This window comes from Mya arenaria, chromosome 6 (genome assembly GCF_026914265.1).
Source record: "Mya arenaria isolate MELC-2E11 chromosome 6, ASM2691426v1".
NCBI lineage: Eukaryota > Metazoa > Mollusca > Bivalvia > Myida > Myidae > Mya > Mya arenaria.
Genome location: NC_069127.1, coordinates 30612135 through 30624416, shown reverse-complemented (window position 1 = coordinate 30624416; position 12282 = coordinate 30612135). Strand labels below are relative to the sequence as shown.

The window sequence follows — 12282 nt, the reverse complement described above, 5'->3', positions numbered from 1 at the left end:
AACATGTTAACTAATTTTTTAAAAACATATTTGTAAACGTGTTTATTTTTTAACAGGCCGTTCCTGCGAAAATGCATTTAAGAGACTGGACATCACTGAACAGATCCCTTCCTCTTCAGGAGAAATAGTGAAATCAGTGGACCAAGGAACTCAGACTGACATAGTGCTCCCTATATCTACCAGGTAAATTGTTGAGAATGTTAATAGTTGGTAATGAAATTTTGAAACATTGTCCAAACCATATACAGGTATGTAATGGACACCAGTGAATGGGTTATGCAATAAGTGAACTGATGTATCAAGCAAATAAGTCCTCTATATGCTAAAAACTAAGACAATGGTCTATGTTTATCACTAAAATAAGGGACAGCATGAATGGAATGGTCAACTATGTTATTGGGAGATTAGATCAGTTAACGCTAAACCTCACAATACCCCTAATGCTTTTCTCTTGAACAAGAATTAGACAGTATAAAAAGTTTACTTTTTAAAGCTTGACAGATCAATGGTCTAGTGGCAGATATGTGTTCTTGTGGTAACTGTAAATCAAGGGAAAGTAGGTTTGGTTCACCGCCGCACCACTAAAAAACTAATTGTCTTCAGTGAGGGATGTTAAATTGGGGTCGCGTGTGACATTGCTATACACCAGTGCACGTTAAAAAACCATGGAAGGTCTAACCAGGGTAACATTTTGTCTGGGCAACATGCTCAAAAAACCTGTAATGACTAACAACCTTTCTGGTACCATTTGCAGAATGCACCTTGCCCAAACATAAATAAGCTCAAAAACACCACCAACTTGTCAAAGCTTAACAACACCTTTCACTGAACTTAGAACATGTTTTCAAAAGCAGATTTTCTTTATATCAGAAAGTTAGCTTAATGGTCCAAAATGATAACATTTAGTCAATGTATGTGAAAAATGTTAATGTTGACTCCACAATTTGTAGAGTGTCAGGTATCAGGTTATTCATATACCAGCACTCATTCTCTGTGTATCTTCAGTTTCAGTTCAAGTGATCATGAGGAAGGTGAATGGATATTTTTGGAGCCAAAAAAATAACTTAAGGTAAATATTATTGTAAGGTGTATAAATATTTCGTTTTTAAATAGAAAATACTTTGTAAATTCATATTGTAATATATAAACTTTCTGATATATCTGAATATATACATAGTAATTCATGCTAAGCAGCATTTTTTTTTTTTTAGATGTTATACATGTACACATGATGTTATGATGTGGGCTTTAAATTGAATGTTTGTGTGGGTATCTTAATTCAGATGGCCATGAATAAGAGCCCTTGATCAAAGCAAGATAATATGGCAAATGCAATTAATATTCTTCAATTGTCACTATTACATGTATGTGCCATTTGTAAAACAATTGTTTACATAAATGAAAAATTCTTTTTTGATTTTGATTCAATCCATTTATCTTTCATGTTTTTTGCCCAAGGTAATGACTGATTGGTGTCAGGTATTCTGCTTGTTACGAGAAATCAAGTTTTCAAAAACAATCCAACTTGATTTTTGTCTTACTCCAGAAAAAAGCTGGCAAGGGTGCAGAGTCTATTCAAAAGGCTGCTTTAAGACGACTTCTTCATTATGCTGAGCTCAAGGACGGTGAAAAGGCTCATTTGGTGAAGTTGCTTTGTAAGTTAAAAAAAAGAAACCATAATTATTCTTTATTCACTTGTTTTATGGAGTTGAGCAGAGCTTCAGCTTTAATTCATTCCAGGCTGGTAAAATCAAGATCAGATTGACTTTTTTTTAACCTTTTTAAAGATTGGGCTAATAAAATATATTGAACTTTCTTCTGTTTCATCATTACTGACAATATCATATAGATCTGAACAGACTGTATGTTTTTATTACTTAAGCACCATTATCCAATGATGAAAATGACATGCTTATATAAAGTCTAATAAAAAATACCCTACCTATTTTTGAAAAGGATGTTACCCTAACCAAACATTAATTTTTAGGTTATTTTCATAATAGGAGAATGGTATTAAAGTAATCTTCTGTATAAGGCAACAGTTTTAAACTACATAAAAACACACACACACACATATATATATATATATATATATATTTACCAACTGAACATAAACAGAGTAGGGCAGTGCCTTTTTCATAAGAAAGTAGGGTAACACAAACTAATATATTTTTTAGGCCTTAGTTTTATTGAAAATATAATGGCAGAGAACAAGTTTTAGGCATTTAAAATTATTACGAATGAAATCTTGCATGACTCCAGGCATGTACGGAAATCAGCTAATAATGTAACTGTAATGGTGGTTTAATACTTATTTTGCAACAGGTAGTGGGAGTCCTCAACAAATTGCAAGAGGATTAATGAGCTCGTCTCTAGCAGAGGAATTGAAGTGCCTTGTGCTATATGACGTAGAAATGGAGGCCAGAGAATGTGCAACCAGAAGGAGTGTTTTAAATCAAAAACAATTTGAAAACAATGTTTTTCTAAATTCTAAATGCGTAATAGTGCTATACATACATGCCTATATACATACATGCATACATGTATGAACACTACTATTTCATTACTATGAGGTATATATTTTCCAGTTTTAACCATTGATAAGAAAACAATTTATGACACTAAATGAGAACTTAACAACTGTCATACAAATTAAAATTGATACAGTATATGCACACCACACATAAATGTATATACCGTAATACCATAAGACATTTTTCAAGTTTTCTAACATGTTACTTTAAATATAGTTTTTTTATTGTTACATGTGTGAAGTTCAGCATCCAATTGCTTTTGTTATAGTTGAAACCCTTGTTTTTTTCATGTTCTACAGTTACGTTCCAAGTTATAGCTGATGTTTTCTCATGTTCTACAGTTACGTTCTAGTTATAGCTGATGTTTTCTCATGTTCTACAGTTACGTTCCAAGTTATAGCTGATGTTTTCTCATGTTCTACAGTTACGTTCCAAGTTATAGCTGATGTTTTCTCATGTTCTACAGTTACGTTCCAAGTTATAGCTGATGTTTTCTCATGTTCTACAGTTACGTTCCAAGTTATAGCTGATGTTTTCTCATGTTCTACAGTTACGTTCCAAGTTATAGCTGATGTTTTCTCATGTTCTACAGTTACGTTCCAAGTTATAGCTGATGTTTTCCTGTTCAACTGCTGGTTCTACTCTTCACTTTGAACAGTTAATGAAGCTCGGCCACAGGATATCATCGTCAAAGAAACAACCTATTTGGGGTAAATGTGACAGACCATGCAGGGCTTTTTATATTCAAATTCTTCAATATGTATCTTTATGTCATGTATATGTTTATAATTGAATATTATTTTGAGATTAAAGCAGCCAGGAGTCATTAATTATTTAATTTAATTTACAAAAAGTTTTCACTATATATCACGTTCAGTTCAATTAGACTGTAGCTTGAATATTTAATTGTGTTGCATCAATTTAATGGTTGAAATAAAAACATTATGTAAAAAATATTATTATTTTTAAAAGACTATTTGTCGATAGCATATTAGTTGAGTATTTGTTAAAAAGCATAATCTTGATTCACTTTTTATACACCTGGTTAAATATAATATGAATATATTATAGTGTTATATGCAACATACAGGGGGAATTGGCAGAATAGCTTGGTCAGGTTTCATAACCAGCTTTTAAGCATCAGTCCTTCAAGAGAAAGGACCATTGAAAATGTCTTTGCAGTGTCCACTTGTAGCATTTAATTTAACATACAGCCACCTATCACCAAACTTGTTGTCCTAAAATTAGGTGGTGCATATTTTCGGATGACAGTTGGTGCTCCTAAGAAATGTAAAAAATAAGTATTACCTGTACATATAAATACTAAATATAGACTTGTACGTCTTTGCAGTGAACTTAAATTAGTACTTGTTCTGAACCAAAAAGACTGACCTTCATTATAAGGAGATATAATATGGTGTTATCCTCAACACACACACACTATCTATTTTATGTGTTTTCTCTATTCAACAGGTGTATGACCGGCTACAGCCTCTGGGTATATCACTTAGCCATTCTGGCATGTTGGAGACTATGTCAGCCATATAAGGCAGCTTTAACACTGAGCTGATAAATTCCATACAAGAGGGCAAGAAATTTCGAATAGTTGGAGACAATATTAACTTCAATATTGGAGTCACGAACGAGAGGAAAAGTACAGGTAAAACGGGTCATATGGAACATTGGTTTGGATCTGCTGCCATTGTTCAAAATGTTTCATTCAATGATTGTTTAGAACCTTTGAAAATGAAACTGAAAAACACAGTCATACCCCTTCAAATACAACATAAAAATGAACAGAAATATGCTGATGTTGTAGATATTTTGGATACGTACCAAGATTTAGGCGAGACCTTATATCAAGGTTCTGGACTCCAAGTTCCTCAAATTCACATAGGCGGTGACCAGCTCACTAGAGAAAGGTTTTCTGATGCAAAAAGACTAAGAGCAGCAGCCCTGACTGCTTCTGAGAGGTTTGAAAACCTATCTCCAACAACATTTGAGCTGTTTCCATCTTCAAATGACTATTTTAGCAACATTCTATGACATACTTTACAAAGCGGACTGTACAGAGCCATTCACACTTTACTCACAGAAAGTAAGACTTGCGAAAACATGCTGAAGGTAAAGACGTTAAAAATCATTATGATAGCTGTCGAGACCTAGCAGTTTCATTCATAAGGGCGTACATTGTCAAAGCAGCATGTCAGTATTTTGATTTGAACACAGCCCCAGAAAATCTCCCAGACCACAAAAATATGACAAACAATGAAATATAGCATTGGATGACAACTTTTGTACAACCACTTGTTTTAAAAATAGTATCTGAAAGCAGGCAGCACATATCAAGTGAAGATGTGGATGTTAATGGAACTGACGCTATATTGTCATATGGAAAAGTTGTATTGGAACTTGGACTCATTTTTCTCGAACTATGTGACATTGTGAAATCACCAAGTCGGATTTGTTTGCTCTGTCACATGAAGTATATCATGCTGGTGTTGAAAGGCCATAAAAATAAGTCAAAATATGCTCTTGAGATTTTTTAGACTGTTATGTCAGCAATTTGCCCTCTTGAGTGAAAAAAACAGCAAATGAAAGCATTTTTGGACTATTTGTTAACACTGGCAGAACTATCATTCCTGCAGATCTTCAAATGGAACATATTGTAAGATTGACCAAAGGACATTTACGGTCAATGGGTTCAAATGTCACTGATAAGTCATTGGTAAAAAGAAGTAGTGCTTTCTTTGGAATGGAGGAAATATCAAACAACTTTGACAAAAAAACTGGGGTTGTACAGCGTGCTCACAAACAAAAAAAACTATCTTCATTTGTCAGGATGAAAAACAAAAGAGACCTGAGATGGATAAAACCATTCATGGAAATGTGTGGTCGTCAGTCTGAATCTCTGAAAAAAGTACCAAAAAATCCTATTAAGAAATTGGATATGGCTGATATATTGAAATGGATTCTGCATCACAAAATGCTGCTATACTACGAACTTTGAACAATAATTGATACAGTAACTAACTCTAATTGAGCAACACATCATAATTTTAGTACAGTTAAACATAATATGTAATAAATATGATGATGTATTGTGTACTGTACATGAGCATTAACATTTTATTATGCATGACACAATGAACACTTAGAAAGTGATGTTTCAGTAATTTAAAAAAAAATCTTTAACAAGAACACTTTGTTAAACTTTTATTTGTGCATCAAAATCTGTTCCTTTGCTGAAGAACCTAATTGAGATTTTTCACTTATTTATTGCTAAATTAGAAAAATCCCATTCAATACACAGTTGAGAGTCACAAAAATTGCAGCAGATTGTTGGTTTTTCCTTGGTTTGGAAGCCAAAATGTTCATTGATGATATCCCTGCGACACTTTTCATTGTTTCTACAGTAATCTTGCATATCCTTTTTCATACATTGACCTGATATGTCAGAATTATTGAAGTAGAGAACTGCTTCTGCCACAGACCCTGTTCGTCCAGCACAACCAATCTCTTGAATATATGCTGAAAACAAGAGAACATTTAAGATGCACATATTAAAAGCACTATATTAAAGTATTATGTATTCAATGAACTCTGATTATGTTGTTCAATGTGGTGTTCAGAATGGTTCTAGAATCACAAGTGCCACATATATTATAATCAAACCAAACACATTATCTGTTTTTTATAAAAGGCAACAAATGAAGATGTTTGCTACAGAGTTGTTGTGATGTTGCTTTTCTGTTTGTGACATAGAAAATAACTAACTACGCAAGGACTCTATTATATATTGATTGTAGTTTTTAACGAAAATTAAAATGGCATAATTAGTAATAAAGATAACAAATTGATATATGGCTGTGAGTGTACCAGAAGTATGAAGAGTATTTTGTAAATTTACTTAAAGCGGCACACACAGATATTTACCCGATAATACCATTTTAAAATCTTTTTTTGGTTTTAGAATCAGCCAGTTTTTGCATTAATGTCTAGAAACCATTGTTATAAGACTGCTGACAAAATATCTGATTACAGGTTTTCATATGTACTGTTGTTTTTTATGCCCAAAACTCATTTTTTTAAAGCTGCACACTAACAGATATACCGTTTTTACAACTTTTTTTATTTTTTGTCTTAGATATCTGCAAACCAATGATTAAAGATTGCTGACAAAAGATCAGATCGCAGATTTTTATATTTCCGTTCGAAAATTAATGTTTTATGTCCTAAACCGTTAGAAACAGTTTAAGAATTATGCATTAAACATCAATTTTTAAACTTAAATATAAAATCTGAGATCTTATTTTTGTCAGCAGTCTTATATAACTGGTTTCCATGAAGTTTTGCAAATATTGGCTCGTTCCAAGACAAAAAAATATGTGAAAACGTTCAATCTGTGAGAGTGCAGCTTTAAAGCGTTAAATATATTTTGAAAGTAAATATGGAAATTGTGATCTGATCTTTTGTTAGCTATCTCATTTCACTTGTTTACAAACATTTATGCAAACATTGGCTTATTCAAAGACAAAAAATAAAAAAAATTGTCGAAACAATATATCTGTGAGAGTGCTGCTTTAACACGAAAAATAAAGTAAACTAGCTAAAACGTATTTCTACATCTACAATTCACGGGGAAAACATGTGGGAAGGTATATATATGTCTTTTATTTAAATGTACATTAAACTTACTTTCTAAACTAGTTGGTGGTCCTGCATCTATTATCCTTTTAACGTTTTTCAAGTCTGCCCCCATTCCTAATGCAACAGATGAAATATTTATGAGCCTTATCTGACATTCTGCATTTGGTTTTTGAAGTGTTGTCAGTATCATGTTCTTCAGCTGTAACAAAGTACAGTATTTCGTTTATACAGGATCATCAGTGGATACTTTTATCTGGTCAAAAAGTTTGATAAAAATTTAAAGATATTTATTGAAATATAATTTTACAAGCTTTGTGTTTGATGAAAAGATTAATTGTTTAGATTGTAGATCAGTTCAGTTTGAAAAACGTGTACCTAATCCATACTTCATACCAATCCAAAAATCTGTATTGTATATTATAAAAATGGCAAGGATGTTATTTACTGGTATTTCACATTTATATTAATAGAAGTTATAATTGTAAACTTAAAACAACATCGATGTATTTGCTGTTAAAATAAATTATTTTGTTTTAATAAACATTGATAATCTGAAATGATCATTACTTTAATTTTATGTATTGTACAAGCCGTTTTAGTGAAATAAGACAGAATACCACAGTGGTATTCATGTCTGTCCTAAACAAATTTATATTTTGAAATGAATAAACGGTTAAAACCCAAATACAAACCTGGCCAGATTATTTTTCCATAGAAGAGTGAAACATCACCACTCGAGCATGCAATCGGAACTCCTCGGCTAGTATCAAGATATGGCCTCGGATATAATACGGGTCGTAAGAAAATAGTCCATCATGGCCGACCAAGAAGATGTTCAAACAACCAAGAGATATGTTCGACCAAAAACAGAATGAGGACCGTAACTTTTACCACTTATTTGTACCACTTATTTGTGTGTAAGTGTTATTTTTATACTTATTGTATTTTATTAAAATATAAAAATTGTTTTAAAAGAGCCCTAATGAGAAACTAAATGGAAATGTCATTAATTCTTAGTGGGTGTGGTAAAGTCTTCTTCCATTTGACAGATTCTAAGATATACATTTCATTTCATTAACTTGATTTTTTTATAATTAAAATTTACATTCTTTTAACCAAGGATGTATGGTTTATATGTCCGTGAGTGTTGGTATCGAACACCTCAATGTAATGGCACAATTGATGCCTGTTCACTAATATAGCTCTCTAAATAAATTAGATCTTCATTCAAGTGGTTTAGCAAAATGAGTTTGAACGCATAAACCATCACACATTTCTTTCACGCTGGGAGTAAGATTACTATTATTGGTCCCAGTTTCAACTTCATCGTTAAATTCTATGATATCCACCGGTGGTGGTGATGCAGAAACATTGAAAAATGCTTACAATTTTACTGTGCCAATGAAATGCAGACATTTAAATTTTAATCTCATTGTCATTTTCAGAGAGCAGTATGGTACCAGTGGTGCAACCGACTCTGAATTCCTGGCTTGTTCTAATGAAAAAAGGCGGATGAGGTAATGGTTGTGCTATTTTCGAAATTGGAACAATAATTTACCTATCAAGTATCCTATTGGTTTAAGCCCAAATGTACCTGCAAGTTTGGACAATTAATCAACAAGGATTATTATCATTAAAATATCAACATTGAAGTGGAATTTAAACATAATAACAATTTCATTTCATTTTCTTAAATTTGCCAGTAATCCAGAGCTAAAAGCTGCTCTCTCACAGATTGACGGTTCTTCTTGGTCATTCTTCAAAAGCCCTCAATTGATATCAAAGGAGTAATAAAATTAAATGTACACAAATATATATGGCTTAAAGCAATAGCAACAAATTATTTTCCAAACAATTGAAATATGTTCTTTTATGTGTGGCCTTATATGACTAAGAAGAAGTCATTTATACCAAATTTTCAATCTTGAATATGAAAGACTGTGATCTGATATTATGTCAGCAGTTTAATATCACTGGTTTCCATACATTTGCACAATAATTGCCAATTGGCTCGTTAAAAGACAAACATAAAAAGGTGGCAGAACAGTCAAACTGAGGATGCAGCTTTAAATTGGTGTTGCACTTAATATTTTGTGAATACTTTTCTGTTGTTGTACAGGCTTTTAAAATAATCTGAAAATATAATTCCCATTATTTCTGTTGTATTTTATGTTTTCTATTTTAGGCACTGGAATCCGAATGAAATCAAAAAGTGTCATTGTATGAGGATTGACCTGCAATGCATGGAAATCATCTAACACAACTGCAACGCCTACCTTGGGGAAATGAGTGCAAGATGGAAACAGAGCGTTCAGTGAAACATCTTGTCATCTCAAATATTTAAAGACTCAATACTGATGTGAAGTTGCCGATAAAAATCATCTGTTGGCCTGTGATTATTAGATACACCCAGACACATATTTTAAAAGGGTAATATGATAAAGGATTTATCTACGCTTAAAGTGGTTTTCCTATATTAAGGAGGGAAGATAACTACAAAAACAGAAACAGATGGCATTGGCAGACCAAATGATGGAGAACTATTTTGTTCAGTTAATTTTTTAAGACTCTAGAAAAGCCTTTAATAGGGCACATCCTTTCAAATGCCATATTGAAAACTGGGCTCTTTAAAATGTATTTAGGTGAAAGTGGTTTAGAGGATAAGCCTCAAATCCAAGGTTGTGAGTTCAAGCCCCTCCAAGATACTTTCTCATGACCTCAGGAAAAGGATGTCCGTACTTGTTTCTACTTCGGCAACAGAAGTAAGAGTGCTTCTGTAAGCTTCCAGCTTGCATAGCAATCTGATTAGGTATAAAATAAGATACTAGCTGAATTGCAAACAGTTTTTCCATTTGTGTTGTTTTGTTTTTCAGTCTGTTGGAATGTTTAATAGAAGTGATGAGCATTGCTTACCACAACCAATATTTATTTTCTTTATTAAGTTGAATTTAACGAACACATAACATGACTTGTGATTTTACAGATGCATGTTTATTTTGTTGTTTGTATGAGTTTATTTTCTCAAATGATGTAATAAAAGTTATTCAGAATGTCCTTTTTTATTTGAAGAAAATGTATCGAGGCTTTGGCATAGCATAGTGTCATCATCATCATCATTGTTGTGTGCAAATAAAACATTCAAAACAATGTATTAAAAACCAAACCGTCAAGCCAAGTACTCAAAGAGGCACAAGGATATTGCTAAAGAGACCGGTTAAATATTTAGACAAATAAAATGCATAGAAAGATCTATATCTCTGACACATGGTAATGCTTTAGTCCTCTCATTGTGTGTTTATGGTTAAGACTGAGACTTAAGTATCTTGAAGACTTAAATTTGTATGGCAACTTAAAGCCATATATATATATATATGGGGATTAAATGCCAGAAAGATTGTGAAGTCTCCCAAAATACTCAATGCACCTAAAAGGGCTTGGCACAGAAATGAAAGTAAAAATGGGAGTAAAAACTAAATTATCATTAAATTTACATTGGATTGCATACAGATGGCTCTGTTATTGCTTGACTAATATTAAAAATAAAATTAAGGGATGTGTTGATAAAATTTTTCTTGTTTGCATTTTATGGAGTTGGACATTTAAGAGTCATTGTGTGAAGAGTGATCTAAAGGCTAATTATTCGAAATAGATTTAAGTATAAATAAAAAAAGGTCTGGTATACATTGCTGAAAAGCTTAGTACCAAGGCCGGGGGGAGGGGGCGTGGTTACAATTGACTGGTGCATAGCCACATGACCGTTGTATGGTACTACCAATTGAGCTTACTGGGTGGCTATAGTCACCGCCCCACCCCAACCCCACAATGGCCACATAACTGTTTAGACAAAAACATTCACTTTGCAGCCCAAACCCAATAATGCTGAAGTAAAGGCATGCATGACTTTCAGCTGGTAAAGCTGACTGGCTGCCAAGCTCACACCCACCCACAACCCACAAAACTGCACAATGCAATCAATGATTTTACAGAATAGAAATGTTGTTAGAATGGCAAAGCATGGTGTGAAAAATAACACAAGCAAAGTATGACTTAAAACTTACATTTCATAGGGTAATCGTATGGCTGTTGAGAAAATGCTGACATTTAGTCCATGCATGCATTTAATCCGATGTAATGATTCATGCATGCCATGAACCGTATGATCATTTCAATTACTGTCAAGTACATTTTCTGTGTGCTCATGATTTTTCTAGAGGAAACAGAGAGCTTCATGTAAAAGGACACATCTAATTATTCATAAAACGAACATTGTTTGAGGTTACAATAAATATTTTCTCTTAAACAAGCACATTTAATTTAACACAATCCATTTCCTTGTTGTTACAATGGGCCTTCTTTACGCGGATTGAAAACGGTGTTAATCGCCGGTAGCCGCATCGCACTTTCGTATATCCTTACTACTATTTACGAGGTCTATCTCGAAGCTTGCCGGAGATGGCCGAGTTGTTACGATTGGGCTGGACCGAAAGTCAAAGTCCCCGCTATTTCCCGGACCTGGGGGACCCGTGGTTACATTTGACTGGTGCATAATGGTTAATGGACTGAAATTCTTTAAAACGACTCACTCATGTTTTGGAACCAAAAATGAGTTTTCACAGTAATGCATCTGAAAACACTGATTTTATTCATTATCTTACTCCATGATATCGAAATTGCAGAAAAAATACAATTATTGTACAAAATATATTTTGTATGCAAACTTAAGGTGGCAAATAATTTGAAACATGGGTTTAACACTCACAATGATTTGCCACACTATTTCATTTAAAGTGCATTTTACAAAAACATAAGCGAGTCCCTTTAATGTTAAATGTATACAATACGTAAACGAAATAATTTTCACCTGACATGTCAACATTTCAGAAGTTGAGTGTGTTGCGCTGGTTTAAAAGTTAGGATAGGAGTTCTATCCAACGTTCAATGAAAAATATGGTATTCATGTTGTTATGTATACATGTACTTAGATCTTATACTACCAGTAGAAGTAAAAACATAACTTTCATAAATACTAGTATAAATGAACAAAACTGCCCAAGCTTCTTGGTCCCCCTTCATACCGGTAAACATTAGTGATTAGATG

General features: G+C 33.0%; 1 protein-coding gene and 1 long non-coding RNA gene across 3 annotated transcripts; one reads left to right on the top strand and one right to left on the bottom strand.

Moving 5' to 3' along the window:
• The first annotated feature begins 1555 nt into the window (after positions 1-1555).
• LOC128236421 (uncharacterized) lies at positions 1556-4194 on the top strand. Its single transcript, XR_008261350.1, has 3 exons — positions 1556-1655; positions 3127-3244; positions 4008-4194. It is a non-coding gene; the product is annotated as an uncharacterized LOC128236421 (long non-coding RNA).
• Positions 4195-5687: 1493 nt separating this feature from the next.
• Positions 5688-11527, bottom strand: LOC128236415 (uncharacterized). Of its 2 annotated transcripts, XR_008261346.1 has the most exons (3): positions 11243-11527; positions 7233-7383; positions 5688-6065 (listed from the first exon to the last, which is right to left on the bottom strand). XR_008261346.1 is itself a non-coding variant. In XM_052951262.1 (2 exons), the coding sequence occupies exons 1-2, from the start codon at positions 7372-7374 to the stop codon at positions 5803-5805; spliced, it is 405 nt and encodes a 134-aa protein (XP_052807222.1). In that variant the 5' UTR covers positions 7375-7548; the 3' UTR covers positions 5688-5802. The 2 variants fall into 2 exon arrangements, 1 of the variants encoding a protein (XP_052807222.1); XM_052951262.1 differs by lacking the exon at positions 11243-11527 and having other exon boundaries at positions 7233-7548.
• Positions 11528-12282: the final 755 nt, after the last annotated feature.